Raw genomic sequence first — 25,670 nt, 5'->3', positions numbered from 1 at the left:
ATCATTGTCCAGCAAAGATCCCAATCAGCCCAAGAAAGTGTCTAGAATGGCCCAGACGGGGAACGGACGGGAAGTTCAGATCGCCCGCGAAGCGACGAACCCTTGAGGACTTGGAACCGCCAATTTGGATATGCAGGTGTCGTGCTTTTCTCAGAAGATGCTAACGGTCTTAGGGTCCAGCACGGTCCAGGCTGATCGTGAGCGGGACCGCCACGTTTCGTACAGAAAACAGTACTACTGTCGTCAGTATATCGTTGTGATGTTTCGTCAATTGTATTCAGCCTTTTGATTGTTTGTTTCTTGAATCGCCAAGTGGTTTTGTAAGTTCCGAGTCCTCAATTACGATCCACGGAGTTCTGCCAGGTACCTCTCCCAAACTTACTCAGCCCCCTTCCAAGACACGTACCCACCCCACATCTCTTCTGTTGGCGCACTGTTCTTGACGATTGACTCCGCCTTGGATGTACTCCGTACACCTACTGTCACTGACCTGACACACCTGCCAGTGCTGACAACCTACGAAGTAATACTGGCAGGTGGCCTACCCTAGTTCTATTATTGCAAATGCTTCTATGTGCATTCCCTAGGTACCTAGGTAAGGTAGGCCGGCACCCTAAACGTCGCGATTCTTACCCGCTGGTCTCATCTAAAACGTCTCAATAGCGCCAAGTTGTCTCTTTTATGTACTCTCCGCTCAGTTCGTCTTCCCAAATCTTTGCTTCCCGACAATACCGATCACAGTTCTGCAACCGGATGTTTCTTTTACAGTGTCAGCCCAACGCGTAAGCAAGTGTGGGCTTGGTGGGGGCCAAGACGACATTCAAATATCAAATGGGACTGTGACAGGCGGCATGCTAGCCACGGGAAGACGCATGGTACTGTACGTTACCTTCCTATGCTGCGCCAGCCTTATGTTACATAGGTGCTCTATGTACCATGCAAGCTAATGTTAGAGAAATTGATTTCACATGAGGTTATAGATACAGTTGCACGTGTTTAGGCGATGACATGGATAATATTGCAAGCTCTTTTTGAGCTTGATTGATCTCAACATAAAAGAAAATGCAATTGCTTTTTGCCGCGATGTACCACTGGCAGTCATAAGTAACAATGTATCTGCTGCAAGATGTCGTCTGTGAGCTTGTGAGGCAGCCAGTAAACCCAGTTCCCCTTGGTCCCTGAAACGGTGAAACCAGCCGATGCACGCGTGGTGGGTCCTGACAGTACCGGACAAACTAGAGAGGTAGCATTCCGAGCGACATGTGCCACTCAGATAAGGCTAGCGCCGCTGCACCCGTCACCCGTAGTCACGTGGGGATAAGATTGATTACATAACATCGCGCAAAGTGGAGGGCTTCCCACGCGCGATTACCACCCTGTCAAGTCGCGACCGTCGAAATCGCGTCGCCCGCGGAAGAGCGAAAGCATCGTCATCTTCGGCTCACATTTTGCCTGACTTCAGGAAGTTCGGCCTAACTTGCATCCCCTACCCACATTCAACGCCAGGCGCTTTTCTGCCGTTCTTATCCAAATATTGACTTTTAATCATTGCAACCTCTTACCTGAATGCACTTCGGTTGCTCAATCCGACAACTGGCTTGCCCCTCGAGACGAGTAATGACGCGATCTTCGCCCATCAAACCGTGCCTTGCCTATTGACCTGAATCCCTGCTCAGGCGCCGCCGTCTTGAAATTTCGATCAACAACTGCACAATCGTTGCCCTCGACGGATCGGGCTATTCATTCTGCTCGGCTTCGCGAGTAGGCCGCCGCAATGGTTTCCTCAAGGAAGCGCTCCTTTCAGGAGGTTGATAAAGAGGACGTCCAGGCTCCCAAGGAGCCTTCCCTGCTGCAGCGCATCAGGAATATGTGGCAACTCGCCAACATCGCGCAATTCCTAGCTATATTTGGGCCTGCAGTCAAGATCGAACCTCCGGATATGGATGTAAGGCTATTTAACGTTTCCGGACCTAACACTGCAATGCTAATAGCTACATGATCACCCAAGGAACTGGAGGCGGAATGTCTTAAACCCCACTCGACCGCGCTTCAAGAAATTGGACTGGGCATGCTCAAGTTTCTCTCTTCCCATAGAGGCCTAACGTATGTATCACCCGCTTAATCGACGAGACCGAAGATCAGGTCGCTAACGGCTCGCGCCATCACAGACTCGAGTTGTTCGATGAGTATAGTAGGAGGCAGTTTACTTCAAAAGCTCCAGAGATCGAGAATCCGTTTGGGAATGATGAAGTCGCGCTCAAGTTTGCCGATTTTGACGTCTTCAAGAAGGTGAGATTACCAATTTTTATGACCAGGCGAGACTTGCAAGCTGATAGCATGTCACTTTGTTAGATTCGAGTACTCCACCAAATGACCCAACTTATGTTGCGGCAATCGGAAAAGTTGCGTGAGCGCATGAGCGAGATCAAAGACGCCGACCATGACCATACAGCTTGGGTGAGTCCAATGTTTACTGGCATAGCTTTTGTAGCAGAACACTTGCTGACATACTAGAAGAGGATTGAACCTATCGGTTGGGATGAGGATGATCGTACATACTTTCTTCTTGACGATAACAGACTTTACAGGTTGACTGATGCTCCGCCGCCGAAACCACCCGCGCCAAAGCCGAAGAAGAACTCCAAGAAGGCGCGTGCCGCTGCCAGGGCTGCAAAGCGGCGCCGCGTATCTGGGGTTGCAGACTCTATAGTTGATCATGACGAAGATGGGAACGAAGATGTGCAGGACGACCAAGATTCAAAAGATTTAGAGCAACTTGAAGATGATGGTCTTGGAGGGGCCAAGTGGGAATGTATCACCGTCTCGCTGGACGATGTCAACCAATTTCTTGAAAGTTTCAAGAAGACCAAGGATCCGAACGAGAAGATACTCAGAAAGCAAGTCCAAGACCACCTGGTGCCCATCTTGGAGCGCGAGGAAGAAAAACGTCAAAAGAAGATCCGGGAGCGAGAACGAGAGCTACTGAATTTGGAAAAGATGGCGAATGCCAAACGCTCCAGCCGCCTGGCTCACAAGGCTGAGAAAACCCGTATCGACGAACAAACCCAAGCCGAAAAACTCAAGCAACTCGAGCAGGAGGCTGCCGCCCGGAAGGAACAGGAGAATCTGCGCAAAATTGAAAAGGAACGAAACTCGAGGTTAATGTCTAGAGAGAAGCGCCTCAGGGAGCGAGAAGCGCGCCGTTTACAGCACGAGCGAGAGCTCTCAGTCCTTTCAGAGGATAGCAAAAGTGTTGGATCTGCCCCTGGACGAATGTCAGAAAGGCGTCGTGAGGCTGAGATCCAAAGGGCTAAGCGAGCTCTGGAGGAGCTCGATGACGAAGAGGAAGAGTGGGTGTTCGACTGCGTCTGCGGGCTGCATGGCCAAGTTGATGATGGCGAACATAGCGTGGCGTGCGAAAGGTGCAATGTTTGGCAGCATAGCAAGTGTCTTGGCATCGACCAGGACGAGGCTGAGCGGGAGGATTTCCACTTCATCTGTGGGCCCTGCAAGCGGCGCCAGGAGGAGAACGAGCGTCTCCGTCCTAGAGGCACAGTTATAAAGATAAAGCTTGGATCTGCCAGCTCGTCCCCTGCGACTGCCAAGGCAGCTCCTGCCGCACAAAATTCCGAATCGTCCCAATACGCAAAGCAGTCGACAGTTCTCAGTGGTGCTGCGAGTGAAAATGCCGCTGAGCTTGGCACAAAGGCTGCCGATCCACCAGCGAGTACCGTCAAGACACCGAGGGTTGGTGACTTGTCTTTCACCTCGGCCAGCTCTCCAGTTCTACCGCCCCCGCAGGAGCATCAAAACTTCACCATCCCGATCAAGTCAGCCGCCGCTGCACCTCTGCAGTCTACAGAGACTCGTGCTTTACAAAGGCCCAACCCTGATGGCGTGCATAATCCGTTTTCGTCTCCCCACCCGGACCTATCGCCACCCAGCCAGTCCCCTACGAAAGCTCGGGCATACCATACCGTCTTTGAGCAGTCCAGCCCCTCGAATGTTGTCGGCGACACGAATGGGCAGAAGACCAATGGTCGCGTCCATCCTTCTACCACACCTGTCCTGGCACCAGCACAACCTAGGGCAGAGTCTGCAGCTGCCATGAGGCCCCAATCCCCAACAAAGGCCAGTTTTGACAGCTCGCGACAACCACTTCAGTCCAAGGCACAATCTCCGGGTGCGAACATGCTCCCCGGTCCGTTGACTACGCCGCAATTCAAACCCGGTTTTTCGGAGAATAGATCAGTGCAGAGGCCATCCCCTTTACCGCCCTCAAGTGCAGGCATGTCACCTACGAAGCACTCGCCATCTTTTCCACCGACGACCATGAATGGCCTTCACCCGAGTTCAAGTCCGACACCTCCGGTGTTTCCGCCTATCGAGGCTTTGTCGCCATCTCCACGCCCCCAAGATCCGACCCCACCGGTAAAGCCGTCAACCCCGGCTTCAAGCTTCAACAGCGGGATCCCTTAATGGGTTACAAACCTCACTTACTAGTTTTCATTTTATTTCTGGTCATTTGATGGTTTGTATTTGACTTGCTAGGGTTTTTCGTTTTCGGATTGCATCTTGGGGCGTGGAGTTTTCGAGATATTAGTAAAGCACCAATTGTGTTTTAATTACATATAGACTCAAACTGGGTAGGAGAGGTGTTACTCCTATGTTTTTGCCTTTTTTTTTTCTTTGTCTTCAGTCGAGATATTGCGGTATGCTTCACATTGTCTGGGGTATACCCAAGTTTTGTGATGCTTTAAAGAAACCGAAAACAAGGACTCCTAGACTGTGAGACTGCGGCAGCCTTGATCGACGAAGACTGCCAAACATCTAGAAGCTAGCTGCCTGCTTAAGAGGGAACTTCGGCTGGAAATAGAGGTTAACTTGACATTGACATTGACAAAACTAGTGGTACCTTAGGTCAAATTCGAGCCGTTTTCGTGAGTGAAGTTTATAGGCAGTGACTAGAGTGTTTGTTTCTGCTTATTACCTAGACTCCCACAAGATCCATGCGGGATTCCGCAGACTGCAGTTAGTTGTACCATGCTGGCGGGCCTCGATTTTCGCCGCAAAGGCAACCGTTAATTCGGACCCTGCCGAAAAGGATGTATTGCTCCGAGTGCGACACAATATACTCCAGGTCCGAACAAGTACAGTGGAGACAGGTTACGTTTATTTTTATTTCTATTTTTTTTTTTTGTGCAACCTAGAGGCGTTTGCTAGGCCAGCCACTCTCTGGGGAGGAGAGGACGGGAGGTTGTGGGATGGGCCGAGACATCACTTTTAGCCTGTGCAGCATTTGTGTAGAGAGACTCGATAGTGTTGGGATCAACGGATGATATAGGATAGGGGAGGGCGGAGAAGGGTAGTCTTGAGAATCCAGCTGTGAACAAACGGGCGAATGCACACACGTCCATCATTACACGCCCGTCGGGGCATTCAAAGCAGATGGCTATCATATGGGTCTTTGATGTTGCGGCGATGGGGTCAGCGGGCATCCTTGATGAACGAAATAGACATGTTTTCTTTTTGTCGTTGCAGTCATTGAAAGCGGAAGACATTCAACAACAAGAAGATGGACAAGTCTATCACGCACAAACACTTGGCCTAGTTGCCTGAGAAAGAAAAAAAGAGAGAGAGAACGCAGGCAAGCATGCTCGATGGGTTCTTTGAGGTCAAAGGAAGAGTACAAAAGGCCAACGACATCCATGCTTCTGTCAGGTAGCAATCATGTCGACCGGGATACGATGCATGGGCTGGACGGGTGCTGGGTGAACAGTATTGCCCTGCTGCTACCGCTCTTCGACGCCTAGAAGTGATAGGTGACAGCAATGAGCAGCAAGCAACGAAATTACCTGGTCATCCAAGAGTGGTTCGATGACCTGACATTCATTCACCTTGGGTCAGCCACACCCCATCTCACCGACAACAGCTTACCCAGGCAGGCCCATGCAGCTGCCCGACGGACGGTAGCATGTCCTCTTCTACTCCTCCTCTACCTTTTTTGCAGTATTCTCGTCCCAACCGGGACGCACCCACCAAGGTTGTTACACACACCTGATTCAAACGGGTTGACGGCTGTCGACGACGAACGGGCTCCAAGACACGGGAAGGGGAAGGGGGAAAGGAGAAGATGAACCTCAACCGCAAATCCAACGAACACCTCCATCGACGATCGAGACCACACGCCTGGGTACATTTCAATGCAAATTTCAGGAACAGCAAAGCCCAAATGAGGATGTGGACTAGACCGAAGACAGTGCATACTCTCCTCTCATCTTCCGTCGTTTTTTCTTTCTTTCTTTCTTTTTTCTCAGAGAGGGCTAGCCTGGGAAGAATGGGAAGAAAAATCTTGGCTGACCGGCTGATCGGTCACTGACAGCGGAAAACACATGAACGGATCGCCGCCAAACCCGGCTCGTGACTATCGTCCAACCAGGAGCGGCCTAGTCAAGTGCAGGCAAGATGACGAGCAACAAACAAAAAGAGAGCAGCAGAAAACAGCAGTAAGACGTCCTGGATGCATCGAATTTGTGGCTTGGCACAGCAGAAGGCTTGAGGCAAAAGGGGGTTCAAAGAAAATGAGCAATCGTCCCCGCATTCGGGGCATCACTTCTTCTCGCCTCCGGGAGGACATCAAAGGAATGTCGCAATCACGAGCAGAGTAAATCCAAGATTGGAAGAAGCATGAAATGTTACCATGTCGAAGGAGACGATGAGCGAGCCCGCTTGTCTTGGAACTCTTGCAAGGGCGGGCTTACCGTTTCCGGGTTGTTGGTCTGGGTCTCACCAAACGCCGCAACATTCCAAACCAACATGTTCCTTGCCAGGCAAATTGCGCGCTCCCTGAAGTGATCAGTAAAGACACTGGACACTCAGAGAAGCAATCAATTTTCTCGGAGATATTTAATGGAACAGAATTGCTGGGTCGATGCAAGCAATAATTCATTGGAAGCGGTAACATCTCACCCATCATCCACGTGGAAATGTGGCTGAAATTCTGCACACGATTCAATAAGAGACAAAAAATGACTTGGTCAAAACTGAATTATAGAATATTCCAGGCATGCATGCGAGCGCCTGAGTTTCTGGTCGCACAGGATGGAGACAAGAAGACCAAGCTACAGTACGGCAGGGATAGGGAGAACAGGGCATGAACTGCGCTGTTGCAATCCGTCTGCTTCCTGTTACCACCACACTTACTGAGCCCCTACACATCAGTTAACATCTTCCCGAAAGGTACCAGATTCACCCGATACAAGTCCACATTGGCGGAGACTTTCATGAGTCCAGGTGTGTGAAGCTTGACCTGATCTTGGCCACGGTGCCTAACGGCATGCCTCGTTCGAGCTACTTGTAGCCTTTCTCAGCTCCTTTCCCTACCTTAGGGACTACCCAATTAGCCAACAAACATGCAGAAAATAGAAAACCCATATTATACCTACCTGAGTTTCTGTAAGGATTGTGTGCCATGTCGAAACAAGCTGCAGCTGCAGCACTCAATGACTGCATCCTGTTATCCTCTGCCGGGTTGTTCTGTTCTTGGCAACCATACTTCCGAAAACGGCAATTTTGACAACGACTTGATTTTTTTTATCCCGTGTTCCACCACACGCGCCCATCGCCGCACCCAGATACTTTTAAAAAAAGATGGGAGAGATCAGACCCCTAATCGCTCCAGTATGGGGATCTGCTTGGGCGCAGCGAAAAAACTGCAGAATCCGGTCCTTGCCGGCGTCGCATCCGGGGCAAAAGACTGCACGACAAAAACGAAAGAAAGGATACAAAAACCAAGCAACAGCGTCAGTTTCTTTGCCTCCATCCCCTGTCGTTGTTTCTTCTCCTTCTCCGCTCTTTGCCATCCCCTGATCGGAACAAAGGTGACTTGCCTCTCACCCAACATCAACAACAAAGTCACCCACACCTACTACCCGACATCCCAGCAGGTGCAGACACTGAAATACTTGGCCTTCGTTTGATCTTGTGTCCGGACTGGCCGCTTAGCTCTTAAACACTTGATACCACAAAGAAGAAGACCAGCAGACATATGAGTGGCGCAAGAGAGTGAAGAAAAAAAAGAAGGGGAAAAAAAAAAACCATCTTGCTGCAAACACATTTGCACTAGGGGGAATCTGCCTGGAAAGAAGAAGACGGTCGGAACAAAACAAAGGAGACAGGTCATATTCCCACCTTGCTGCACTTACAGCCGTACATCGAGATAGTGGGCCCCCCAGATCGTCATTGGGCTGCCTTCCAGCACCCTCAAAGCACATCCCCGGCGGACACCGACAGGCAACGACAGCGAACACCACATCGATACCGCATTATTGCGCATCTGCAGCATTGAGATTGCCGTGCGAACTGTCGGTGAGTGGCATTTCGCCCAGCTCCGCGTGCAGTTGCATCTGCCGACATACAGTCCGGGTGGTTTGTGTGGCAGTGGTGTGCGCGCGCGCCCTCTCTGCCTATACCGTGGCAGCGAGGTGCCCCCCGATCCGAACTGGACTAATCACATAGTACCACAGGGTTATCCAAGCCCATAACCAGCAGCCTTTCAGCCCCTGACGCGGATCTCTGGCAGCTCACTCCCGTCAGCTCTTCCCATCACTTCTTGGTTTAGATCATCCCTTACGCTTTTCCTTCACAAGAAAAAACAACAATCGGGTCAACAGGATAACCCGAGTCTCTCCTTTCAGCAAGCTCTTTTACCCGAAGATCAGTTTGAAGTGTGATTCATTGGTAGTGCCTGGATCTTGGGCACGCACTTCTTTCATCCGGCTCTTTTCTTTTTCTGCGTCCTGCAAGAGACTTGCATCATCATCAAACGGCCCGCACTCCGGCATCCACTCCCAAAAGGAAGTTGTGCAACACCAGAATAGGCACCCTGCGCGTACATCTGCAGGCCAGTGTCTTTTGAAAGAGCTTCTGCCCGGCGACCTCCGTACCCACGGCACCCCAACGCCGAACTCCCCAAGGTCGGGCAAATATACCGTCTGTTAAAAGAAGGCTTTTTGCCCCTTTGAAGACACCCAAGTCCCGAAAAAAAAGATGGACAATAATTCTTCACCCAACCCATTAAACCACGACACATTCGGTCTTGAGCAATTAGTACAGCATAACGAGATGTCGTATCCTCACGAGCCGACGATGCATTCGCAGGCTCCTTCACGATACGCATCACCAGCCCCCCAGTACTCTCAGCCTTTCCCTGATGTCTTGCCCTCAATGTCAGGTCAGGACGGGTATGGCCAACAGTTTGAGTACGCATCACCACACCCCAACATGGGCTCGTACCCAGCTCCAGATGAACTTCATCGCAGTGTAAGAATTTCCCTTTCCGTTCCCTGCTGTTGCCGTAACCCCTGGGCTCACTTTGACCTGCGAAACCAACCTAACTGTCTCGGACCACAGGATCGCCCCTACAGCACCCCGGCGACATCGCCACCGACGCCGGAGCCTCGCATGGTCCGGGCCGCGGCCCTCCGCAGCCGCTCCACGCCGCGCACGTCCCCCGACGCGAACCTGTCCTCCACCAAGGAGGGCCGCGTGACGAAGCCCAAGCCCAAGAAGAAGAGACCACGGTCCGAGGCGGTGCCCAAGCCCAAGCAGAGCATTGATAAGCCGCTCAGCCAGCTGGCCGAGGAGATGGACGAGCAAATCATCGACATCGAGGCCTTTGTGAACCGCGGGCCTGAGGCGCGCCACGCAGAGGTCATGACGGGCAAGAAGGCCGGCAAGATCAAGCGGCCGATGAACGCCTTCATGCTGTACCGCAAGGCGTACCAGTTCGTTTGCAAGAAGTACTGCATGGAGAACAACCACCAGGTCGTTTCGCGGGTCTGTGCCGACAGCTGGGATTCGGAGCCCGAGAGCGTCCGTGACCAGTTCGCCGAGTGGGCCAAGATCGACCGGGACCAGCTGCACCGCGCGCACCCAGACTACAAATTCACGCCGTCCAAGCCCCGTAGTTCATACATGAAGAAGGTGCGAAGCGAGATGGACCTCTCCGACGACGAGTTTGACGGCGAGTACGTCCCGCGCGGCACCAGGACCCGTGGGCGCGACACGCCCGACTCGGCATATTACCCCAGCCACAGCGGCAGATACACGCCCTTGCACGACCTAGACCAGTGGAACTCGTCTCCCGCCATCGGGAACATGATGCTGCCGACGAGTCATCCGTACCAGGCGCTGCCGGCATATAACCTGTATCCCGCTACTACCGGACAAATCATCCACCCGATGCCGAGTGCCTACGGCGGAAACGATGCCTTCGGCCTTCTTGTTCAGGGTGGGGGAGCCCACCACTATCAGCACGGGCAAGGCGGCTATCGGGCAGGGTCGACGCCGCCCGAGTTCGCCGATGACTTTGTACCGCGGAGCAGTGCATCGCCCGCCAACAACTTTGAGCACGGCCTCACACGATACGCCACAATGCAGCAGCAGCAGCAGCAGTCACATCCCTACCAACAGTACCCCAACCATCATCATCAGCAGCAAGGCCATGCCGATTGGCTGCATCAGGGGCGACAAGTCATTCCATCAGCTCCCGTCGTTAGGTTGCAGCCTTCGATCGATCCTAGCCTCGCTACTCCCGTGGACAGCAAGCATGCTGCCGATGCCAACCTGCCGTCGACCATGCCTGGGCTTGACCTGGATCCCCAAGACCCGTCGACGTTCGATGCATTCTACCTCGACAACGATCCGTTGCTAAAGGAGGGTGTCGACAACGGCACGCTCGAGGAGAGCTGGAACATCAGCGAGGTTGAGCCGCAGGACTGGCACATTGACGAGGTCGATGTAGTGACCAAGGTTGAATGATTCAACACATGAGTTGCCTCCCTTTGCTCCTGCATTTGGCTTGCCTTGTTATTCTTTTTCATGTACTTGTATGGTCCATTGTACACAAGTCGACATTCTCTGAATACCCCGGGTTTTCTTTTGTATCTCTTTTGTTTGGTTGGTTGTTCTCTCCACTGTTTTGTCTTTGTGCAATATTGGAGTTTTTGGGGGTCATCAGTCTTCATACTTGGTCGAAGCGAGGCATTCGTCTCTTAAGCTCGAGCTTGCTGGTGCCAAGGTGCATTTAAAGGGGTCATGGTGGCGTTTTCTTTTCTTTTTCAAGACATGTGTTTTCATAAAAAAAAGACGGCCGTAAAATAGGATACGCCAGGAAGCACATCACAGAGAATATTTTATCTCTAATAAAAAAATCAGCTCAACTAGAATTTCCTCTTCAGATTAGAGAGTCATGTAAAATGCCACTTGGCAGCAATCAAGAGGTGACTTCAGCTCGGTGCAAGCTCCCACACTCATGCTTCAGTTTGATGTAGACCGTGTATGGCGATGCCACTAGGTGCGGTAGTGGATTCATTCCCTAATTCTGGGAATCTGCTTCGAGCAGCTCTGTAATTACTGGGTAAATCCATATGCGGAAACAAGACTGAACAATGGCATTGTCCTCTGAGGGATGTGTCAGCAGAAGTGAAATGTGATGAGCCAACTAGGGGCCTAGTCAATGTGTCTGCACACCGGAAGGGATTTGTCCTTGGAACCATTGTATTGATTGGATTGATTTATGTTGTTGAATTCGTAGTCTTCGAGACAGATTGAAACCCGTAATCGTGAGAGATGGCAGAATGAAGGAATGTCGTCTCGTTCTGGGCGGCAGATGCAGGTACAAAGAATCCGCGGCCCCGCTAGGCGGATACTATCACTGGCAAGGCCCGCCTTGTCACGTGATACTCAATTCCCAAGCTACCTACCTACCTAACCTGACCTTAGTGAACGCATACTGGCTGGCAGTGGCATCAACCTTCCAACATGCGACGTCCGCTAAAATAAACCAGCAACAACACCATTGTACAGGTGGTATACTTGCATCGGTAGTTTCAGAACTGAGCCAACGAGGATAATCTACAACGCGCACTTTTCGCTTGTTCTTAAAGAAAATGACGTGGATTTCCAAGTCTATCACGACCTTCGGTCTGGTCTTACTGGCACATGCGTAAGCTAAAAATGCACCTCACCAAGCCTATGCCATAACCACTCGGCAAGAGAATAAGGCGCTGACAAAAACACATCACGACCAACAGCTGCTATTCGGCCCACGAGCACTCAGCCCTGCACTCTACCGGCGTGCCCTCAGCTGCTGCGACGTCACCGACCGCGAGCAGGGGATCGTTGCCGACCGCTGCGGCGTCAACATCTCTCCCCATCGACATCTCCATCGAGACGGTGGCGGCGCTGCTGATAATCTGCCTGGGGCTGGTGCTGGGGACGCCGCACCTGCGGCCGATCCAGTGGCGCGAGTGGGCGGGCAAGATCGAGCGCGAGGGCGACAAGGAGGGCGACAAGGACTATGTGGGAAACCCGTACCGGTTCCTCGAGTCGAGGCCAGGCTTTGTAAACATCAGGAAGCAGAGGAAAGATTTTGCGCAGTGGGTCAAGAGCGGTAACGATGCGGCAAAGGCGTGAAAAAGGCGAACCAAAAAGGGGGGAGATGCGTATTGATAGCGGATGCTTAAAAATCTTATGTTTTTGACGTCCAACGCCAGCATGCTCGATATCTAATATATGTGCGCACTAGTTGTAGGTCTACATGAACTGCAAAGAGCAACTCGAGAACCAGGAGACTAGCACTCTGCGGGGGGCCTGCTTTTCTGGGAATCATTATGACGGTGACGGTGAGTGCCGGCTATAAGCTCGCTCGGTTGTATGGTATGTTCCTTCCATTCTCGGACGATGGGCGCTGCCAACCGGCACGGCGTATTTGTCTAGTGCCTTCCAATTTGAGTCGCCCGGATTTGGATCCAGTGCTCCCAAATTCCTCAATTCCCAAGTCGGGGCTGCTGAGAGACTTGCTCTCTTGCCCCTCTCGAGTCGATGATGACACCAGAATATCAAGGCAATCTTAATACCCTGCCCTCAGTTCTGCGGCCCATCGTGGAATGACGCGATAGAGGCCCCGAATATGGATCCAAGCAGCCCCTTTCCCGATACTGTCAGAATTACGCCATCTCGATTGTCGGCCAGCCAGCCAAGTAACCGACAACGACGACCCGGGCAACCACCGAAATCCCGACAGGGGAGCCAGGCGGCGACAACAAGTTCTTTGTCCCGGGCACAGCCTTCGTTTAGGCCGGGTAGATCATCATCAGCTCAGCTGCCCCCGATCAGATCGCAGCGCCCTGGTTCATTGTATTCGTCCTCAGCATCTCATTCCCAACAGCGAACGCAGTCTCATGTCGAAAACGATAGTGGTAATTTGTTGGACCAGGATGAATACCCAGACTCCTGCAACGATGTTATTCTTGCCCTTGAACTCCAGAGCAACGGAGGCTTTGGTTCCGCCTTTTACTCTGTCATGGAAGAGAGCCTGTTTATCCAGCAAGACACTATGGCCGGCATAGAGCTCATCGAAACAATTCTACTCCATGTGCAGCCCACCAAAGTTATTGTCCCAAACCGTGCATCAGATGAGCTAGTAACGTACCTGGAGCGTCGTGCTCATAATATCCAAGGCAACAATGAAGGTATGTACAGCTAAAGACTCAGCAGCGAGGGCATCGCTGATAAGTCTCAATCAAACTTCAGCCAGCGGAGCCTATGTTTTCCACTCGACTGGTTCTTCCGAGTTCAATCACCAAACAGCTATCGAGAAACTCACAAAACTGAAGCTGAACTGTTACAGCCACCCATCTCTGGTCATGAACATGGCAGGCGACTCTGCATTGGAGGCCGATATCAGTGGTTCGGCATTCGGATCGAACCAAGGAAACCTGAGACTAGGCTCACTGATCAATCTATCCAGTCGCCTTTCGGTAAGTCTTCCAAACTCTGCAATTTCAAATCAAGGTCTGTTCCTTACACCCTCACAGATTGGATGTGCCGGCGCGATCCTGAGCGAACTCCAACGTCGTCGGGCCTCGGAGTGTCTTTACAGAGATCAAGATGTATCGGCTGCACATGCCATTCGGACAATTACCATGTTTGATCTGGCAAACTCCATGTTTCTCAATGACGACACTCTTGATGCCCTTCAGATCCTACGGTCAGAGTCTCACCCAGATAGTCAAAAAGGTGGCCCGGACAAATCGAGTTCGGGGGCGAAAGAAAGCCTCTCCGTTTACGGACTGTTCCAACGACATGCACGCACACCCCAAGGAAAAGCCAAATTAAAGCAAACATTTCTCCGGCCCAGTACAGATATGGGTCTTCTGGGTGAGAGACATCGCATCATTGCAATACTGCTTCGACCGGAAAACAGTGAAACATTCACAATGATTATAAAACATCTGCGGATGATCAAGAATATGAAGGCGATCATGAGTCACATCCAGAGAGGTGTGGACAAGCCATCCTCTCTAGCGCCCGCCAAGAGAGGAGTTTGGAAAAGTTTGCAACGCTTCTCCAAGTTTACGGTTGAGCTCTACGAAACAGTCAGAGTGCTTGAAACTGGAGGAGCGCCTCTTGAAGTAGTGAACAGGGTTAGTTGTGCTACGGTTCCTGGGACAAGATCACATCTAATTTTTACTCGTAGATGCAGGCGCAGGTTGATCCGCGCCAGATTATGCAGGTCGGAAAAGTGGTCTCGGATACGATTGACTTTGACGCTACCGAGACTATCAACGACACAGTTATCCTCCCTGGGGTCAGTGAAGATCTTGATCAGCTGACCCGCACCTACAATGGTTTTCCGAGTCTCCTTCAGGAGACTGCACGTCATATAGTCAGGGATGTACCAGAATGGGCTGCGGCTTACATTGAACACTGCATATACTACCACCAGCTTGGCTTCTTGACAGTAATTTCAGCAAATGCCAATGGAGAGCCCAACTACGATGGACCAGAACCTGGGGCTGGCGACGACTGGGAGAGGATATTCGTTCACGAAGGTAACTTCTACTTCAAGAACAGACGTATGAAGGAGCTCGATGACTATTTTGGCGACATTGTTGCCCAAATACACGGTGAGCAACCTTCTACGTCCCTGTGCTGCCGCAAGAGCTCATTGGTATTCCGAGTCGTAGATAAAGAGATTGAGCTTCTCCATGAGCTTCGAAAGCGAGTTCTTGAGCACAGAGATGCAATATTGCAAGCGTCCGACTTCTAGGGGGAGCTGGACAGCCTCACTGCTCTAGCAGCTGTCGCGCAGCAGTATAACCTTACCGCGCCTGAGATGACCGAGTCAAACGTCCTCGAAATAAAAAACGGACGTCATTTGCTTCAAGAATTGGTTGTTTCCGCATTTGTGCCCAATGACTGCCTTTTATGTGGTGGGAACGGCAGTGAGAGTGAGAGTGCAGGCAGCTCGACCTCGGAGCTTTCGCATTCGGAAGGTGAAAAAACGCCGAGCATGCTCATTCTTACTGGTCCGAATCATTCTGGGAAAAGTGTTTATCTCAAACAAGTGGCTCTCATAGTCTATCTTGCCCACGTCGGTAGCTTTGTTCCTGCAGAGTGGGCAAGGATTGGAACTGTGGACAGGATACTCACCAGGGTTTCAACTCGTGAGAGTGCCGCCAGGCCTGAGTCTGCCTTTGCCATTGACATGCGTCAGGCTGCGTTCTCCATCAACCTTGCGACAAGACGCAGTCTTGTGTTGATTGATGAGTTCGGCAAAGGTACCAGCCCCGTCGACGGTGCGGCGCTGGCTGCAGCTCTCTTCACACAGTTCGCAGAAGCCGGCGAAAATGTACGTCCAAAGGTTCTTGCGGCTACTCACTTCCACGAGATCTTTGAGCAAGAATTGCTAGCACAGAGCCCCACGGTAGGCTTCGCGCACATGGAAATCAATGTTGACTACAATACTCAGTATCTTGAGGATCAGGTGACCTTTTTATATACAATGGTTCCTGGAAGAAGCATATCAAGCTTTGGGACCAATTGTGCATTACTGAATGGAATCGACGACAAGATTGTAGCGAGGGCTGAGGCACTTAGTCTACTCATGGCTCATGGCGAAGACCTTTCGGCCGCGTGCGCGAGTCTCTCCGAAGAGGAGACCAAACAACTTCACAAAGCCGAAAACATAGCCCGAGAGCTTGTGCGTGCTGACATTCCGAATCCCCGGAGATTTTCAACCTCTGATAGTAATCTCGGTCGCAATCTTCTGCGTCGGATTTTGAGCTTGGACAGCACGTCAGAGCCCATAATTTCAAGTCAATCAGAAGAGTGTTGAACGTGGCCGACGGACCGGACCCGCGGCGCCCGTGACAGTCTTTGTTTGATCAGTCGGGCATTAACATTTTGCAGGTTATATTTTCCCCCGTCAGGCTATTGGAGATATTGTCGGAAATAAGCTTGCAAAATACTGACAAAGAATGTTAGAGACCTGACCCTATTCTTGCTTCGTGGTATTTTTGTTTTGTGACGGCTTCACTTGGCTGACTGATATTCCGAGTCACACAGGAAAATAGCCTAACACACAAGATTTACTCTGAGAAAATCTCGGGAAGTTTTGCGAGGTTCTGCAGAGGGCAACTCTGAAATTGCTCACCAGGGATATTGTTGCTGTGGACATACCCATTCGAGTGTTTTGGAACCTGGCCTGTTTCGAGTAGGCACAGGGAAAGGGGTGGTTAGAATGACAAGTATTGCCTGGCTTGTGGGTCTTCAGGCTTCAGACCTGTGACGTCGTTGAATCATGCGACCAGAACGTGGGAAAAACTAAACAGAATCACCAGCTCAATCTCCGCGGCAATTGTTGCAGTAATAGAAATAATCCAAACTTCGACTCAGGCTTGCGACCAATCAATCATCTGATAACCCAACAGCGACTTGATGGTTGGAAGACCACTGTTGGTCTAGACAAGAATCCATGCTTTATGGTTTGTTATCAGTTGTACGATCCGATTCATGCGTCTCGTCTGCGAAGTTAGCCTGAACTTGTCCCAAGAAGGTCAAAATGTTAGGATGACAGCAGCAGGCGATGCGCTCAGCGGACGGCAGTCCGATGGTAACGGTTACATCGGTGGGAGCCTGCTCATCTATGTCGTCTAAAAGTAGGTATCAGTTATACTTCGCTAACAAATGTTTTGTATACCACGTACAGTAAGGAGTCAGTAACTTTCCGCGGTTGCTTCGAATGTCGATCGTGCAACCTTGTCAAGTAGATCAGAGCCGGGAACTTGGCAATACCAGTGAGCTGGCTTGATTGCATCTCGAATGTGTTCATACGGAGGTACACTGTAGGTATAATACTCATTCACCAAAGTTAACTCATCTCTCTTTTTTTTTTGTCAATACGACTAGTTCTAGGCTAATCTGCATGTCTCCGAGTACAGTGTGCATTGTTGTTCGGTCCGTTTGTTTCTCAATCATGCTCAGCCTTGAAATAGTACTGACTGGATACTTTGTTGTAACGAGTCTTTTGGTTATCTCGGAACCAATGTGGAAACGGGTTGGTTCACTGATAACTGAGTAATCAATCAGGTTATACTGACCAAGAACAAGCAAGGTAAGTCATGCTCATCTCATGGAAGGGAAGGGGAGGAGGCGAAAAATCGCCGGGCCTTGGCGATTGATAATCTTCCTCGTCTAGACGACGGGAAGGGCCCACGAGGGAAGGAACCAGGACCGGGGCACGATCCGGCCCGCATTTCCGCCAAGAATATCGCCGAATGTTGCACGCACAAGACGCAGTAATGCCAGCGTTCAGGGACACCCTGTAATTAATCCTGTGAGCTCGGGGTGGAGTCCACGTTCAAGCACTTTCGGGTCCGCAGATCAGCACTGAGGATCACGCCTTTTGGGATCCACATTCTCGCGCTCGGCAAAAGGAGACCCTCCTTTTTTTTTTTTCTCTCTTTTCCTGCGTGTGTTACTATATTTGCTCACGAGTCGCTCGCCACATACAGTACAACGCTTCACTACGGCGTCGAAGCTTCGGCCTGGTGGAGCCCCCTTCATTTTTTGCCCCTCCCCCAGCCGACAGGCATGTTGCAAACATCAACAAGCAGACCCTGGAGTCGAAACTCGAGCTGGATCGTTCGAGTTTCGCCGTCGGTTGAGGCCCAGCCAGTCAATGTTGTTCACCTTCGGCACTGGAGTCCTGGACTCCTGTGGACTCCAGAACCAGATCGTTAACCCTGCGAATCTTGGCAAATCACGCACGGGATGACATGACAAGATATGGGTTTGCGGGTCCCATTCTCTTCCACTCAGAAGAGTCAAGTGTTTCTAGGCCCGTTCTACAACCGATTTGATGTTGTTTTTCCCACTGGGTCGTGTTTCTTGTCATGGAAACCAAGCATAGAGAGCATGTTATTTACCTTTTGTAGGAGTAAGGCCCGGGCTGCAAAGCTTGGACTCGATTAGGGGAACCCCTGACACCTACGATCAAGACTTGAAGGGATCTAGTACCGCCTGGTTCTGCGAAAGAAGTATTTCTTTGATCCAATGTCCGCTCCATTGAGTTCTGAGCCCTTCCCTTCTCTTCATCCTCTTCATCTCTTCTTCTCAACAAACAACTTTTTTATATACGGGCTGGCACTCGGTTTTCTTTTCGTGTATTTTTTATTATCATTGTGTACCAGTCACGAGATTTCCTACGACCTTTTGATATCCAGTTTCAGAAGAACAAAAACGTGTACATCATCAACAACAACCCAAGACTTCGCTTAGCGTCTTCGAGAACGATTCCTCGCCGATATCAAACAACCACACACAACAATCAAAATGAAGTACTCCATCATCCTCGCTGCTACTTGCGCCTCAACGGCCTTTGCCGCTGCCGTAAGTACCAACAGTCTCGCCACTTGACGCAAAACGACCTTTTGATAGTTCCATTTTGGGAAACGCCAAGTCTTTCAGGGGATGAGGGAAACGGACCTGGCTAACCACATCACACACACAGGTGGCACCGCACGACCCCGCTCTTGCGGAGCTCGTCGCCAGGACCGGTGAGCTCGCCGAGATCGAGACCCGGGCCGAGAAGGAAGGCGGTGGTGAGGGCAAGGGCGGCAAGAAGAACGAGACCGGCAAGAAGGAGGGTGGCAAGAAGAACGGCACCGAGCCCGCCAAGGGCGGCAAGAAGGGCGGTGCAAAGAACGGCACGGAGCCTGCCAAGGGCGGCAAGGACAAGGGCAAGGGCAAGGGCAACTCGACCACGGGAGCGCCCGGCAAGCTCCCTCCCAAGAGTGCCGCCTCTGGCCGCATGGCTGCCCTTTCCAACGCCGGCGGCTACGTCACGGTCGCTGGTCTCGGTGTCACTTTTGCCCTCTACATGTAAAAAGAAAGGGAAACAAAAACCCCAGGGGCCAAAAACAGGGGGCGCCAAGTTTTTTTTTCACGCTTTTCGATCGGAGTGTGGAATTTTCTTTTTTCTTCTTTTTTTTCTTCATGTCTTCGTTTTCTCTACGGCTGGGTCATGCTTTTTCTTCAAGGTGAATGTGGCTTGGTTGACAAGACCCACGAGGGCTTTTGGATGGTTAAGGGTTTAGAAGGATGATACACAACACGGACATAGGGGCTAGGAAAGTTTCTGTGATGCAATGTTAATTACAGTTTGCAACTGTTAACGTTAACAAAGCCTGTCGTACGATCGTTTTGCAAAGTGGGAACAGCTTTGGTCTCTGGTATACTCAGTCTCTTGACCGCGAATAGACTTGTAGATGCATCAGCTGGGCCGCAAGGTCCTGGCGCATTTCGCTGAACTGTAGAGATTTCGCATAACCTTGGCTTCTTTTCTTTACTGGGGTGGTTTTCTGCTGGCAAACCACTGACGAATGTTGGAGAACAGCGACAATACTAATACGAAAGCAGAGAATTATCTACCGAGCAATTGGCCCTCGTAAATCTCCTCTTAGGCAACTTCGTATTCGCCCTACTATTTATACTCTTGTTCCCCTCGCAGTTAACTTTACGACAACCGTCCTATTCCCTTTTGAGTGTGTGCCCCTATCACGTCAAGCTTGTTTATAAAAATATGTACGAAGTATGTTTATGCCTTATTAAATGCTAAATGATAAAAAATTCATTACTTCCTAATTCTGCATTATATCTAAGTCTAAATAAAGTAAAACTATCTATCATGTGTCAAGTATCTCATAAATCCCCATCACCACAAAAATTAATTGTCATCCTTGGCGCCCGGATTTACCCCAGATGCCACTCCCTCCCAAGATCTCTCGCGTGTCGTGTACCACGTAATTAATATGACGATAAGACTCCTCACCAACTTTTGCCGGTCGTTCCGTCGCCAAGCCCCTATATCATCATCCATTTCAAGTTCGTGCCTGTGCTCCCCATTAATCTTGATTCATGCCAGGGGAAAAAAAAAGAAGAAACGCCAAGTTTTCATATCGCCATCACTGAAAAACAAAAAAAGCTTATCATGATCATGGTTATGCGACCATAACCACGGCAGCCAGGCCCGCAAAGGCCAAGCACAGCAGTCGCAGCGTCACTGCCTCCGCGTCGCTCCCGACGGGAGACGCGAAGGGGGACGAGTCGGTCGGTTCCGCTGGCGGGGGGCGCTCATCCGGCTTGGGGGTGGCCAACGGTCCGCGGTCAGTAGTCGGCACTGGCGATTGTTTGACGGTAGAGGTAGCATTCTTGAACTGGCCGGTACCGCCGCCGCCAATGACGATGACGCCGCCGTTGCCCTCACGTCCAACTTCGTCCGCCCTCCCAGACCTTCCCGTGGGCGTAGTCTGGTTGCCTGCAGTCTGGTTGCCCGCAGGCTGGTGGCCCGAAGGTTGGTTACGGGCAGGTTGGTTGCCACTAGGCTGATTGTCCGCAGGTTGGTTTCCAGCAGGTCGGTTGCCCACAGGTAGGTTGCCCACAGGCTGGTTTCCCACAGGCTGGTTTCCCACAGGTAGATTGCCCACAGGTAGGTTGCCCACAGGTTGGCTTCCGACAGGCTGGTTGCCGACAGGTCGATAGCCCACAGCACCCTCCTGCGTTTGCGTCGGGCCCTCCGGCGCCCCCACATTAGTCGGCGTTCCCCCAACAGGTCCGTTGGTCACGACCGGGGCACCGTATGGCGGCAGTGGTAAAGCTCCCCCCGTACCAGGGACTGCGCCTGGTATCGGCCTGCCCAGCGCTGCCGTCCCCGTAGGTCCCGGGGGCGGGGCCTGCCCAGTAGTGGTAGCGTTCTTGACGTTCCGGGCCAGCATGTCGGCGAGGATGCGGGCCTCACGCAACCTCGGGGTGGGCACCGGCTTGCCGTAGTCGCGGCAGGCGGAGGCGACGCGCTCGATGAAGGAGGCGTCGGCCGAGTCGAAGCAGCCCGCGCAGTCGCGGTACATGCAGCGTACGGTTGAGTCGAAAAAGACCTGTGAAGTGCTGCACATGCAGTTCTTGTCGTCCGGCCCGCACTCAGACGTGCGGACGCACATGGCGACGCATGGCTCGAAGGTGAGCGTTGCCGGCGCAGGCGTTGCTGGTGTTCCGCTGGTTGGAGAGAGGAGCAGCGTGCTTGATAGCAGCAAGGGAAGTAGTGGTAGTGATAGCCGCATGTGCCGGCGGTTATTGCGTGTCTTTCTCTCTGCTTGCATGATTATTTGCTGTCGTGGCCTATGTGTGTTCTGATTCTGGTCTCTCTTGCGGTGCCTTGGGTTTCTTCAGGAGGAGATGTACTCAGAGGTAAGTAGGTCGAGGCATGTGGCTGGGCAAAGAGTTGTGGTTATGTTGAGGCCGGTGAACATGTCACCTGGATCAATATCGTCTTGGCCAGGCGACGAGAAAGCACAAAAGACCAACCTCCCCGCGAGTTCTTGGAGGGGTCCAAAAGAAGAAAAAGAAGGAAAAGACTTTACAAGTAACCAAATTGCGCTTGATGGCAGGAAAGAAAGCAACGAGATCCCCCAAACAACTTCCGTGCCGTGGTTGGATTATCCTTGTGCCCTCTCGTTCAACCCAGCCGCTCACTCTGGCCAGCCGCTTTGGTTTGCCGCCCCCCCCCCCCCCCCCCCCCCCTCCCGTTCCATTCTCCGAGACAACATCCCGCGTTTTTACACACGGGCTCACGTCACGGTAAATAGGATAGAACGCGTTTCTATGGAATACACAATTGGGAGAGATATTGTGGGATTCATGTCAGTGACTAGCCGACGGTCCCTTCAAGCTCGTTATTATCCTTGGCCTCTCGGCACAAGGCATAATATTACCTACGACTGCAAGTTGGTGTTGACTGAACTATACTTGCTGGAACAACAACCCTGCGGATCATATATAGGTTGTATATTCACCTAAAAAATGCACTTAATCAATTCTTTTGTCTTCGTCATCTCTTCATCTTTCTTCCTCTCCCTGCTGTTTCCCTCACTGACCCATGCTGGGTTGCTTAACCTCGTCGCCACATTATCTGGTCCTTGGCTGTGTCTTCCACCCCTGTGGACTAGAACAATTCTCAGTATCTGTAGCGGAGGAAGTAGCAGCAAGTCGGTCTAGACATAACAAAGATGAGACACTTTCAGAGTTATGGTATCTTCTCTTTGGGTCTATGTGCTCTTCCACAATTCTGCTCTTTCCTTCCACAGTTGACATCAACATCATCTCATCTTCATCCGAGTATGGCATTGCCATCAATGCAACCAGTACTCTGAGAGACCCTGATCTCGGCACGATAGTTGCCAGAATCGGTTTGGCCGTAGTCTTCGTTCGATTCACCTTTCCTGTCCAGATGTGCCACCCCAACCAATATGCAGAATCTAGACAAGCCTTCTACAGAGCCGAAAAGACGAAGAGCTGTGCGAGGAAAAACAGAGTTAGCTTACAGCGAGTAGATTTGCCTACCACTGGGTTGCAGGCAGCCTATCGGAGGAAAACAAACAAAACTTGGCAAAGTGGGGTGAACAACTCACATTGTTAGTAGCTGCAATCGCAATGCTGTCCTCGAAGGGATGCCAGCTCATGTGTAGGATCTTCTTGTTAAAGTCAATCTGGTCCGCGTCCGTCTCTTTCCTCATCCTTTGCCCTTGGCCACCCGCGGCAGGGCTACCGGCACGTGACCCACCCTTCTTGCCTCCGTTCGCCGTTGGGCTCGTCGAAGAGTTGATCGGTGTTGGAACACCAACCTTCTTCGCCTTGAAGGCAGACTTGTCCGCTTGAAGCACCACCTCTGTCTCCTTCTCGGGGTCAGACGGGTAAATCATGAAGTTGTTGTTGTAGCTGCCAGTCATCACGTTCTTCGCGTCACCCGAGAAAACGACCTCGAACTTGTCAAAGATGCTATCGTTCTCATAAGTGTCGCACAACCTAGGCCGGAGGTGTTCATGAATCGGAATCGTCTTGACCGGTTGCTTTTCCATGTTGACGTCCCAGATCTTGACGGTCAGGTAGTCCCTCGAGAGGACATAGCGACCGTCATATGAAAATCGCACATCTGATATCGACGAGATAATCTCGGAGAAGAAGGACCTTGATGACGGATCCTCCTCTTGCTCGAACACTATTCATTTGAACTTACGTTAGTAATGAAAACAAAGCAAAAACAAAGGCAAGAAAAATACGTGGCTTGCATCCGATTCCCCGCGCAACGGGGTCCGTGTGCCGCGCTATGCCCATTCGTGGACTGGAACGTACTCTTCGCGTGTTGGTCGCACAAAGCGCTCTCCCGCATGTCAGCCAGCTTGATGGTTCCCTTGGAGCTAGCATACATGAACACATTGCAGCTCGCGGGGTGGAACTCTGCCGCTGTGATGACCTCGGTGAGCTCCTCCATGTTGGCAGGCTTGATGTCGACGATATTGAAGCTCTGCTCCTGGATGTTCAAGTTCCAAAGGTTTATGCGAAGGTCGTCGCTGCTGATGAAGGTCTCGCCATCACTGTTGACGGATATGCTGTTAATGTGATAGGCATGTGCGTTGGCGTACGTTCGGCGGGGTACGGCGGCGACGACTGTGTCGTGATGTGTGAGGCGCGGTAGCTTCAGATCGGCGGCATTCCTGAACGTCGAAGCTGGTGGCGGCCGGGGAGCTCCTCCACCTCCTGCGATATTGGCCGGCGTTAGGTCGTGCGACAGGTTGTTCTCCGCCACAACCTTAAGTGACTTTTCGAAAACCTTCCAGAGCTTAATCGTCTTGTCGTTGGTGGAGAGCAGGTAGTGTGAAGCGTTCTGGCGGCGGCACCACTTTATCTTGTTGATCTTTTCCTCGATCTCTAGCGACTTCAGGTAATCGAACTCTGGCTCGTGCGATTGGAATTCGGTATGAAATTTATATTCGCATGTTTTTTTCTGTATGGGACAAGCCATTAGCCCTGAATCAAGTGATGATGGTCGTGACGTCTGGACAGAGGACGCTCACAGTCTCATTGCGCTCGAAGAGCACTACTCGGCCTCCCTTGTCTCCTGTAGCCAGGTAGTTGCCGGTGTGATCGAATTCGACGGTTGAAATGATATCAGCTATATTTAAGTTAGCAAACATGACAATTGCATGCCGGGAGCGGGGGTCGAAGCGAGAAGAAATGGTATCTGTCGTTATTGACATGGTAATCTCGAGATGTGGATAACAGAACGTGGATGCTTGCCTTCCGTGATATCCTCCACGTCGCCCTTATCGCCGAAACATCTGCACAACTTGTCAGCGGCAATCTTCAAAAGCCCTTGTGCGCGATAGTTGCCGTATGTCAAGGCGGGACAATGGCGCAGAGACTAGGTTCGAGCCCAAGCGCAGACAGGGCAAAGTCTTTGCGACGGCGGCGACGACAAGCTCTTGGAAGAGGGCCGGCACATACTGTGTGAATTTCCATGTTGGAGAGTTCGTGTCCGCTTCAACCATGTTGTCGAGGATTGTATGTAGGTGAGAGGCGGCCCCTCACTCTACGAGACGATGACGGGGGTACTTTTGTCAGTTCAGGTGATGCCTAGCTCTGGGTAGCGGTCAGGCGTTTGAGCAGGCTCGCGACGGTCGGAGCGGGCGGGCGGGCGGCGGTGGAGATGACGCTGGTTTGCGGGATGAAGGTGACGACACGGATCTAAAGTTGCAGGTGGGATGCCGGCGAGTTGGCGCGTGCCAGGGTTGTGGGTGTGTGGACGAGGCTCGGCAGGCTCGAGTGATGGAGGGTGGAAGGCTCTGGTATGGATAGGTGAAGGGCCCACACAAGAAGCAGCGGCGACTTTGTCCTTGCTGCAAGGTTCGGAGCTCAGAGTGGAGGCTGTGGTAGTAAGAACCGGCCAAGGACAGAGAGCAAAAGGCGACCGTCTGTTTGACCGACCCTTTGATTTTTCTTTATTTTACTGTGTCGCGCGTAACAGTCGACAAGTCAACGGTCGGAGGAAACAGTGCCTTCTATCTGCTGTGAAATGTTATATTGCGGGGTTCAGATGACGGTGCAGGGGGGTGGTCAACAATTGATGGTTCGAGGGTTGGTGGGTGAGTGGTGTTTCCTGGTTCGCGGAAGTGATAAGGTAGTGGTGATGGCCAGCCGGCGGGCGTTTGGCGCAATCATCGAAGTGAACGTGCACGCACCAAGCAAAAGCGGGCAACGGCAAGCTCGCTCGCTCACCTCAGCAGGACCAACAAGCAGCAAAGCTCAAATTTGAATTCGAACACAAAGAAGTGGTCAGTGCGGCTTGGACAAGCGGGAAGTGCGACGTAGGTGGGGTTTGACTCGTAGCTTGCGACCGGATTTGGGGAGTACCGTTTCCGCTGGGTTACTTGGAAGGCAGGCTATATCACACAGTATTCATGTGTACCAAATTTGACGAGAAACTCCTACCC

The 25,670-nt window shown here is 51.6% G+C and overlaps 8 protein-coding genes across 9 annotated transcripts; 5 read left to right on the top strand and 3 right to left on the bottom strand.

Annotated features, from left to right (window-relative positions):
- Positions 1–41: 41 nt before the first annotated feature.
- On the bottom strand, positions 42–417 carry MGG_16430 (uncharacterized protein; the record flags this gene model as incomplete). The annotated part of the gene is made up of 2 exons (XM_003710485.1): positions 42–237; positions 407–417. The coding sequence occupies 2 exons, from the start codon at positions 415–417 to the stop codon at positions 42–44; spliced, it is 207 nt and encodes a 68-aa protein (XP_003710533.1).
- Positions 418–1,392: 975 nt separating this feature from the next.
- On the top strand, positions 1,393–4,916 carry MGG_05642 (uncharacterized protein). Its single transcript, XM_003710484.1, has 5 exons — positions 1,393–1,945; positions 2,009–2,103; positions 2,169–2,289; positions 2,353–2,457; positions 2,518–4,916. The coding sequence occupies exons 1-5, from the start codon at positions 1,775–1,777 to the stop codon at positions 4,477–4,479; spliced, it is 2,454 nt and encodes an 817-aa protein (XP_003710532.1). The 5' UTR covers positions 1,393–1,774; the 3' UTR covers positions 4,480–4,916.
- Positions 4,917–9,123: 4,207 nt separating this feature from the next.
- MGG_05641 (uncharacterized protein) lies at positions 9,124–10,821 on the top strand (the record flags this gene model as incomplete). The annotated part of the gene is made up of 2 exons (XM_003710483.1): positions 9,124–9,321; positions 9,412–10,821. The coding sequence occupies 2 exons, from the start codon at positions 9,124–9,126 to the stop codon at positions 10,819–10,821; spliced, it is 1,608 nt and encodes a 535-aa protein (XP_003710531.1).
- Positions 10,822–11,803: 982 nt separating this feature from the next.
- Positions 11,804–12,641, top strand: MGG_05640 (uncharacterized protein). Its single transcript, XM_003710482.1, has 2 exons — positions 11,804–12,007; positions 12,096–12,641. The coding sequence occupies exons 1-2, from the start codon at positions 11,952–11,954 to the stop codon at positions 12,475–12,477; spliced, it is 438 nt and encodes a 145-aa protein (XP_003710530.1). The 5' UTR covers positions 11,804–11,951; the 3' UTR covers positions 12,478–12,641.
- Positions 12,642–12,674: 33 nt separating this feature from the next.
- On the top strand, positions 12,675–16,218 carry MGG_05639 (the record flags this gene model as incomplete). Of its 2 annotated transcripts, XM_003710481.1 has the most annotated exons (7): positions 12,675–12,686; positions 12,932–13,539; positions 13,694–13,823; positions 13,881–14,489; positions 14,543–15,016; positions 15,116–16,048; positions 16,141–16,218. In XM_003710481.1, the coding sequence occupies 7 exons, from the start codon at positions 12,675–12,677 to the stop codon at positions 16,216–16,218; spliced, it is 2,844 nt and encodes a 947-aa protein (XP_003710529.1). The 2 variants fall into 2 exon arrangements, with proteins under 2 accessions (XP_003710529.1, XP_003710528.1); XM_003710480.1 differs by lacking the exons at positions 12,675–12,686; positions 12,932–13,539 and having other exon boundaries at positions 13,543–13,823.
- Positions 16,219–17,818: 1,600 nt separating this feature from the next.
- MGG_05638 (uncharacterized protein) lies at positions 17,819–19,851 on the top strand. The gene is made up of 2 exons (XM_003710479.1): positions 17,819–18,738; positions 18,860–19,851. Exons 1-2 carry the CDS (start codon positions 18,682–18,684, stop codon positions 19,232–19,234), a joined length of 432 nt encoding a protein of 143 aa, XP_003710527.1. The 5' UTR covers positions 17,819–18,681; the 3' UTR covers positions 19,235–19,851.
- A 497-nt stretch (positions 19,852–20,348) lies between these two features.
- Positions 20,349–21,354, bottom strand: MGG_13140 (uncharacterized protein; the record flags this gene model as incomplete). Its single annotated transcript, XM_003710478.1, has 2 exons — positions 20,349–21,281; positions 21,343–21,354. The coding sequence occupies 2 exons, from the start codon at positions 21,352–21,354 to the stop codon at positions 20,349–20,351; spliced, it is 945 nt and encodes a 314-aa protein (XP_003710526.1).
- Positions 21,355–22,072: 718 nt separating this feature from the next.
- On the bottom strand, positions 22,073–25,487 carry MGG_05637 (protein phosphatase PP2A regulatory subunit B). Its single transcript, XM_003710477.1, has 6 exons — positions 24,685–25,487; positions 24,478–24,518; positions 24,255–24,352; positions 23,533–24,184; positions 22,812–23,398; positions 22,073–22,695 (listed from the first exon to the last, which is right to left on the bottom strand). The coding sequence occupies exons 1-6, from the start codon at positions 24,726–24,728 to the stop codon at positions 22,672–22,674; spliced, it is 1,446 nt and encodes a 481-aa protein (XP_003710525.1). The 5' UTR covers positions 24,729–25,487; the 3' UTR covers positions 22,073–22,671.
- Between the last annotated feature and the right edge of the window lie 183 nt (positions 25,488–25,670).

The sequence above is a fragment of the Pyricularia oryzae genome, chromosome 1, assembly GCF_000002495.2.
Source record: "Pyricularia oryzae 70-15 chromosome 1, whole genome shotgun sequence".
Classification (NCBI taxonomy): Eukaryota; Fungi; Ascomycota; class Sordariomycetes; order Magnaporthales; family Pyriculariaceae; genus Pyricularia; species Pyricularia oryzae.
Note: the sequence above shows the minus strand (reverse complement) of the source record. Positions and strands in the feature narration are given on the sequence as shown.